This window comes from Vipera ursinii (assembly GCF_947247035.1).
Source record: "Vipera ursinii genome assembly, chromosome: 2".
Lineage (NCBI taxonomy): Eukaryota > Metazoa > Chordata > Lepidosauria > Squamata > Viperidae > Vipera > Vipera ursinii.
In genome coordinates this window covers 64736380-64745367 of record NC_139513.1, presented here as the reverse complement: position 1 = coordinate 64745367, position 8988 = coordinate 64736380, and the positions used below count along the sequence as shown (strand labels likewise).

The 8988-nt window shown below is 38.4% G+C and overlaps 1 protein-coding gene across 8 annotated transcripts in view; it reads right to left on the bottom strand.

Annotated features, from left to right (window-relative positions):
* Positions 1-221: 221 nt before the first annotated feature.
* ATRIP (ATR interacting protein) overlaps positions 222-8988 on the bottom strand; it is a 29150-nt gene continuing 20383 nt past the window's right edge. For 5 of the 8 annotated variants that reach the window (XM_083356628.1, XM_083356629.1, XM_083356626.1 and 2 more), the window contains 6 exons: positions 7593-8300; positions 6923-7071; positions 5775-5866; positions 5069-5152; positions 4545-4797; positions 222-514 (listed from right to left, as the gene is read on the bottom strand). In XM_083356628.1, coding sequence (XP_083212754.1) covers positions 447-514; positions 4545-4797; positions 5069-5152; positions 5775-5866; positions 6923-7071; positions 7593-8300 — 1354 coding nt within the window. In that variant the 3' untranslated portion in view covers positions 222-446. Of the gene's footprint in view, positions 515-4544; positions 4798-5068; positions 5153-5749; positions 5867-6922; positions 7072-7592; positions 8301-8988 lie in introns of those variants that run through there. The other 3 variants (XM_083356633.1, XM_083356631.1, XM_083356632.1) reach the window with 3 other exon arrangements.

The following is an 8988-nucleotide window of genomic DNA, read 5'->3' as shown; positions in this document are numbered from 1 at the left end:
CAGTATTAAAAAAATACGAGCATTTTTCTGTAATTGGACTAGTGAGATAGATATTAAATTGTCCTTGTTAATTAAAAAAGACAATATTAATTCATAAAACATTATCAACTTTTAAGGAAATCAGATTAATCAAATGGTACTTGGAGATTTAATGACAAAAAATAGTCCTGACTCTCACCTACTTCTAATCATAATTGTAAATAACTCTTCAGGCACAATGATTAAAGTTTATAAATATAATTTTTAATATATTCTTTGGGAATTTATGTTTCATTATGGGAATTTATTCAATACAAAAGTAATATATTGCTTGGGTTGTGATGGTTTCTGTAATTAATAAAGGAAACATTTTCTGCATTAAATTGTAAATTTTAAAAAGCACATTGAATTACATTTCAATAGTAACCTTTTCTTGGAATATAAACAAATACATTATTGAAAGACAATTATCTGCAATCCATTTCCTGGTCATTGACTTCAGGCTCCAAAGGATACAGTTCATCCAGTGCAAGTTCTGAAAGAATGTACACAGAATGTATAAGATTTTTTTTTTAAAAAAAAACATGTTTATTCAACATTGCTATTGTCAAAATTTAAGAGTATTTTAATACAGAGTCAAATTCCTGTCCATCATGAAGAGTAATAACTGAAGGGTTAGTAAAGCTGAGGTTAAGCAATTTGGTGACCTCAGTTCTTTGCAATTGACATGCAGGCTAGTTTGACAGGAACAAAACAGGCTCCTCATTATATATACTTGTGAAAAAGAATGAGCCAAAACATGTGCACCTTTGCACACTGAAAATACTAGTGTAGCAAAAACAAAATTTATCATTTGTAAGTTGCAGAAACAATGCTGTGCTTATTCAGCCTGTGACACTTTTATTTACAAAGTGAAGTTGTCAATGCTGCTAACATCAGATGTTTTTGCATTGACAACAGATGGAAATGCAACCATCTTTTCCCTTTCGCTTTTAGAGTTAGATGATGCTGGGAGGGGGGGGGGGATGCGAATGACAGTCCAGCTAGACATAACAACACTAAACGTAGCCTGAAAATCAAGGTTATTGAGCCCAGAGCTGATAAAGAATTGGTGGGCTGGAGAGCTGGAGAGAAAGCCCGTGCTTCAAACTAATTGGGGAATGTGATTTATGACTGTTAATTGGAGGAGGGAATTGTGCTTTGATACTATGTGCCCAGGGGAGGGGAAATCAGTTTTTGGCTTCGATTATGTAGTGCCAATATTAGGCTACTCGAATAAAAGATCCTTTAAGGTAAACAATGCCTCGAAGTTCTTTTGAAGAGTTTCATCTGTTGGAACCATGACAGAAGTTAGAAGAAGATAGATATGAAAATCATCTCTAAAACCTTCCTTATTGGCTTAGCCATAATTCAAATGATAGGGAAATTTATAGCAGAAGAGCATATTGCTTATAAAAAGTAGGCTCTAAGTTCAGTCCATAGAATGTCTAAACCCCAAGATACATGTTGTCATGTTAAACACAACACTAAATTAGATCAAAAGTGAGCAGCAACAACAACTGTTTATTACAGCCTTAAGGCCAGACACAATCCAAATATATAACAACAGTAACAATCTCATATCCATATTTACAGAATATAAAACCACCAATCAATATAATACAATCCAAAATTCTCAAAATAAAACATCATATTAAAATTTTTCAAACCTTAATAATGGTGCGACATATTGTGCAGGTGGTGGCACAAAATTGGGCAACCTGAATTGATATTTTCGGGTCCTTATCCAAAAGTAGTAGCATTAAATAAAATTCATACCCCCTGCCTGGAAATTTCTTCAATATCGGATATATAAGAATTTGTCTAGAGTCTTTATATAGGGAACAATGAAGGAGCATATGGCTTAGAGTTTCTACAGAACCATCACCACATGGACACAACCAAAGGTGCATAGGAGTGCCCTTAAACCATCCAAAAAGGACTGCCAAGGCCAACACTTCTGAGCTCAGTGTATGTCAGGAGGATGCAAAATGGGTGGGTCCAGGAGTTTCTTCTCTGAAAATTAATGAACCTGACATATGTGAATAATGGAATGGGATGTAAAGGTCACATGTATGACCTTTTGTCACTGTGGGCAAGGAAAAGTTGATTGAGGTAGCTAATAAAAAGAGGACACAATGTTTTGAGTAGGTACAAAAAAGGTTTAAAAGTATATGTCTCTTGTCCAAGAATGAACATTTGAGTTTTCTCTCTAAAGTCAAAAAACCAGTTTTCCTAAGACAGAAGAAAAAGAGTTACTGTCCCCCCCACAAATTATAAAATAGTTGGTGTAATCTTGGAAAGAAAGATTGGTGGCATTATAAAGTCTAATTTTACAACAATAATACTGCAGAGACCTGAGGACGAAACTATTCTATTAAAAAAAAAGTTTAATTCACAAGGATAACTAAAAAAGAGCTAGTAATTTTGTTACCTTTTTTTTTTAAAGACTGAAGTTATGAATATCATCTTATTGTCTAGATCAGGGGTCTTCAAACTTGGCCCTTTTATGACTTGTGGACTTCAACTCCCAGAATTCCTCAGCCAGCATGCTTGGCTGAGGAATTCTGGGAGTTGAAGTCCACAAGTCATAAAAGGGCCAAGTTTGAAGACCCCTGATCTAGATCTCTATTATGTTTAATAAAATCTGTTTGTTTTGGAAACCCTTACAGGATTCTGATTAGTATGCTCACATCTTACTCTGTTACCAATGAAAGTAAGGATCTGTTCTGCAAAAGAAATTCCATAGAGCCAAGGTGGCTGTCAGCAGTGATGGTTAACAGTTAAGAACACTGAAAAGTTGGATTCAAGAGATTAAAAAAAACCCACTCTGAACCCTAGATTGCAATAGAAAGTTTGGGAAATATGCTTTTTAATTTCAGCAGGATTGCTTAAGATTTGGGCTACAGCATTTTAAATTTTCTACTTCAAAATGGGAGATGTCACCAATTTTCAGCAATTGACACTTGAGGGCTAGAGCACAGGTCCAACACCTTTTGGACACCAGGGACTGGTTCCATGGAGAGTTTTTTTCACAGACCGGACTGCGTGTTTTTGTGTTCTGCCTGCATCTCATGAATAGGGCCAGTGGACCAGTTGCTGGCATGCCATGGCCCGGTACTGGTCCACAGACTGGGGATTGGGGACCCCTGGACTAGAGAAAAGGTCTACAATTAAGAGTTTGAGGGTGCCATTCCTGAGACTGACTTATTTGGAAGATGGTAAACTTCTGTGTCTACAAACAGGGAATGCGTATAACTCAACAATACTCTATAAGGGGGACTTTCATAAGCCAGAAATTAAAGGGTATTTCCTCCAAATAGACAACTCTGTACTAAATACAAAAAACCCCATCAGTATTAACAAGTAATGGTTTGACACAAGTACCTTTAGGATAGTCTCTAAACTATTCCCAATGCTTTGGAGCCAGTGCACACTTCTGAAATTGTAATAGTATGTGAGAATGACCCTGAGGAATGAGAAGAAGACATCTTTCCTAGGAAATAATCAGATAAGCAGCTGGGAGGGGGAGCCCCAGTGGCTTCATGGTCAAGGAAGGAAACTTAGGAAGGTCCCGCCCGAATGGATCAGGAAGTTAAAAGTGTTGGTGGGTGATCTGTACTTTCAGACTGGCAAGATTCTATTTAAATAGCTATACAATAAAGCAGAATTTCCTCATCTGGTCGTGTTTCCTCTCTGGTTTAATGTAGCCTTACAATAAAGTAGAATTACCTCATCTGGTTGTGTTTCCTGTCTGGTTTACCTGGGAGGATTGCAGAAATTTAGAGAGGATGTTGTGGGTGCACTCTCAAAATGGCTGCCAAGGTCACAAAGCACCAGGAGGCAAAAAGCAAAAAGCTCCTTACAAAGAAAGCATTCTTGAAAATGAAGATGGCGTTAGAAAGTGGCATTTTGGAGCATGCAAACTTCCCAGCCATACTCTAAAAATTCAAAGAGGGAAGAGTGCCAGGTGAGTTCTAAACAGTAAGATCATCTAAAGGCTCAATTACAGTGGTGCCAGAACTTTTTAAAAAGCCACAAGCATACCAGTAGGAAACAAAATATGTTCCACAGGAATTTCAGAAGAATTATATGAGATATATCCTTTTATCATTCTAGGTCCTCGCACTGCTTCATAATATCCCATTCAGTGTATTTGAAGTACTAGTCCTGGGAAAGAACATGGCCCTGAAAAGTGCTTCAGCTAATTTGATGCCTGTCACTGTTGACAGCAGTTGATTAGTTAAAAGCAGCTCTTTTAGAAATCTGTGAATCAATTAAACATGAATATAATGCACACTCATGACACGGCAAACCGTGCAGTTACAAACTCTAGAAGCAGCAATGACAATGGACCCAAATAGCACAGGTTTTGTTAACATAATTCTGCACCTGTTGCCTTTCTATGCTATATTATGACAGACAGAGGAAATGAATGATGTTCATTTCTCAATAATCATGCACTTGCAGGTGGCAGATCACCGTCTATGCTAGCAGTCACATGTTTAATGCAAGGAGTCTCTCACCTTCACAAGCTTTTAAATGCTGCCCTTTTCTCAGGACTGCTGTAACCCCAGACAACACTCCGTCATATTGGTGGAGCACTTCCAGGCAATGTTCATGGAAAAGTTTATCTTTCTGGGAGAGACCATGCAGAAGCAAAACAGCATCCCGCAAAAACTGTACAATTTGCTTTTCATGTACACTGAACACGATTCCTTCCATTTTTCTGATCATAAGCCATTGCCTATGTAACATTACTATCAGAGCCTTCACTACCTACAAAAAAAAAAAAGAATACAGTTGTCATACAGACTGGGGTGTGTACTGTTACATTTATAATTGATCTCTTTTTCGAATAGTACTATTGTAATCAAGACACATGAAATACTTATTTAGAGGACCAAGGTTTGAAGATCACAAGGTATACTTAAGCAATATACCCTGACTGTAACACTGAACAGGTAACGCTGGAGTCATGTTGATTTTTCAGGTCAAAAAAGCATATAGCATTAAACTATGATCGTAAATGTAATTTTTAGTGGCTTACCTCAGAAGTGCATTGACAATCTGTTCCCACAAGTAAAACAGAGGATCTACAACACTGCATACACTTCGTCAGAAAACGAACCGTCTAGGAAAAATTTACATAAAAATATTTTTTAAAATGCTATTTTAAAAGACAAAACATATAGTATCAATATAAAGGGAAACCCTGCCTTTCTCTGGCCCCAAACTTACTAAACAAAAGTCTTTTAGTGCTTGAAATAACAGGAAGGAAGGAAGGAAGGAAGGAAGGAAGGAAGGAAGGAAGGAAGGAAGGAAGGAAGGAAGGAAGGAAAGAAGGAAGGAAGGAAGGAAGGAAGGAAGGAAAGAAGGGAAGGAGGAGGGAGGGAGGGAAGGAAGGAAGGAAGGAGGGAGGACTTTCAAATAAATTTCCTGAGCATCAGGTTTTTAAGTTCTGTTTAATCCCTCATACTAGCATAACTAATGTATTTTTATTACACTTCTCTATTTTATAAACTTGGTTCCAGCCAAGTTCAGAAAAAACAAATCAGAGCTGCATCACAGACAGCTCTTCTACTCCATTACACATCCAAAAGTTGAATCATAACTCGGATAGCTTTAGAGGCTTAGAAACTGATACAAATTTATGGTTTTCAGTTGGAAGGCAGGATTAAGATAAACTGCATTTAATCTCTCCTGTTCAAATAAACTGTCGTGTTTTTACCTTTACACATGCAATACACTTTTACCTCTTGTTCCAACCGCAGCCAAAGCCTCTCAGATGCTAATTTATCGGGGCGTGATGTGATGTACATATATAATGCCAAAAGTAGGCAGGTTTCTGTGAAAAGAATTAAGTGTAACATGTCAACCTTATCATCCATGTGACTGCAATGTCTTAAAAACTACAAAGCTCTTTTGAATACAGGGTGCTCCTCATTTTCTATATAACAAAATTAAAGATTACGGTAATTTAATTCATTGCAAAGCGGCTGCCAGGACAGGACAAGTGGTAAGGGAAATCCTCAAAAGATGGAAACATTAAATTAATAAATTCCAAGTGGTGCCCTCCTGGTGTTTGGAAACAACGTCCTTAATTCTTACCATTGGCAGTGATGGCTGTCTACTCCTAACATAGAGCATTTTTGAAATAAGCATTTCAGGCAAGATTCCCATAATTTCATCTAACTGGCTGTACCTATCTTCTTTTCTTCCTCACTCCACTTAAATGTGTTATTTGTTCAAAAATAATATTATGGGTGAGGAGCTGGATTGCACTGGTGGTCCCACACCACAGTAAACAACATGTGCAGATATTGTAACTCTCGACTGTCCTATAATGAGTACATAGACCACTTTAGCACTTTTAGACTTCACACACTGTTTTTCTCCCAGAGGGAATGAAAGCAAGATAATTTGCATGGGCTCCTCTATTTGTTATGCTTCCTTGCTCAAAAATATAGTAAATATATAAATATAGTTGATGGAACAAGATGTTGTCATAACAAGTAGAGTGTTCAACTGCAGTATGCTCATTCCAACTTATTCAAATTGAAGAAAACAAAACATAAAACCTGGCCACAAATTTTATATTCTGTTCTTGCGAACTGGTTTTAGCCATTCCCTTAACAGGGTTTAAAGGTGAACAGTAATTCCGATCAAGCTAATTATGTTGCAAGAACCATCTCTAAAACTACTTTATTTCACAGAATGATATAGGCAACCAGTTGCAGAGACCCAAAATGTTGATAAATGTCAAAAGTATTTTAAAATAAACAGGGAAATACAGAAATCCTCAAGGAAACAACACCCCAAAATGGGACCACATTTTAACATGCTCTTGCTTGCCTTATAAATTCAGTGTTTTACTAAAGCAGTAGGATGGCTGTTTTCTTACCTGAACGTGAACAGAACCGAGCAGCCAGCTCCTGATGCTCAGCAAGCAAACTTAACATCCTAACAGTAAGAAGGACAGCAAACAAGGGAGTTTCCGAAGATATGCAGCGAAGCAGGATCTGCGACTGGCTATCGAACAAGCACTGGAAGCTTTATAGAAAAACATAAAAAAATACCATTCAGTGTCTGATTTTTCCAGCAGTTTATTCCTATCGAGCAATGAAAATTAACATGCAGAGAACAGAACAGAAATGAAGCACTTCAGATCCAAAGATGCTTCATAAGGAGATGTAGGTCACCCACCATAACTGTTGGCCCTGCTTTAAATCAGCTGTTTTTTCTTGGGCTCACAAAAGGCACTCTGGCATGGATACGCTGTCAGCATAACCTTGTTCCAAATATTTCACAATAATGCTTAGAAGATACAGAACAGCCTCAGTGACCTCCAGATGTGATGCCTTTGATTCCCCAGCAATGGATAGCCTAGCTTCCAATTTTTAGAGTTGAAGCCACCCATCTGAAGGATGTCCAGATTGGGAGAGGCCATTTTAGAACCCAGAACAAAACAATCAACCTACATATTTTTAATCAAATGAGCTGTCATGTGAAAATGCCATGAAACAAATTTATTTAAAAATAAAAGTGGGGTTAAATTCAAGCTGTACTTTTACCTTATTAATAAGTCAATTGTTGACTTTTCAGCTAATTTCACCAAAACCTCTAGGCACTGATTTGCGATATGGCATCTCTGGCATCCTGCCGACCTTAAGCACAAGGTTAAGAGTTGTAGTAGCTTTTTAAACAAAGGATGCTGGGATTTGTCCCAACTGGTAACCTCTAATTCTGGGAGGGTTTCCGGAAGAGGAGCTGTATTCTGTTCGTTGCAAGCCACAGTCTCGTTCTTCTCAGAAACGTCTATACAGCCTGGATTACAATCTGCTTTCGTATCACGGGATAGAAGTGTACTAATAACTTCCCAGCTATAAAATACCAAATAGTAAAGGATGCCCAGTGACACGAGCGCATATTCCTCAAGAGTGGAAAAAGCTTCCTCTACACTTGAAGCCGAACTTGAAGATGTCCTAGAGGAGCAAGCAGATTGATTTCCAGAAGAAATGCTTCCAGTCTTTGTCACTGACAAGAGGGCTTGGTTATATGCACCAATGTGAAGTTCCAGGAGGGGAAGGAGATGTGCCGCTCCGGGAAGTTTAAAGCACTTAAGGTGGGGCCTGTCTCTCCTGTTCTGTTCTCCTTCCGGTGAGCCTCCATCTACAGCAATCAAATTCAATCCAGTTAAGGCGAGTTTTTGAGTCGTTCTCAAGGAGGTCTCGCCTCCCTGGGGGCTTCCAATCTGGTTACTGGATTTTTGTGTAGGTCCTCTAAGAAAACAAGAGGGGGGGGGAAATAGCACTGTTTGTGATGTTCTGTGTTATCTTCTGAAAGTAGAGCACATTATTATGCTCCAGGCAAAATGGGCTGAACGACACTGCTGCCACTTTTTGCAAAGGGAATTTAGAATTGACTGTCATCTGGAGAGTTTGTCTTAATTTAATATTCCTTCTCACACAGAAATTGCTGCGAATTAGTCCCCACATAAACACCATGGTTGTCGCTGCCCATGGTAGAGGGAAAGGTGGTCCTCGACTTACAACAGTTCATTTAGTGACCATTCAAAGTTACCACAGCGCTTTTCACCCTTAGAACCGCTGCAGCATCCCCATGGCCACATGATTTAGATTCGGATACTTGGCAAGTGACTCGCATTTATGACAGCTGCAATGTCCCAGGGTCACGTGAACACCTTTGGCAAACTTCTGACAAGCAAAGTCCATGGGGAAGCCAGATTCACTTACGAACCCTGTTACTGACTTAACCACTGCAGTGATTCACTGAACAACTCTGGCAAGAAAGGTCGTTAACATGGGGCAAAATTCACTTAACAACTGTTTCACTTAATAGAAATTTTGGGCTCAACTGTGGCCGTACGTCGAGGACTACCTGTAAGTGTCTTTAATTTCTAAGATACATTAAGGATACTTTTATATCCTCCATTTGCATTAATTAGCA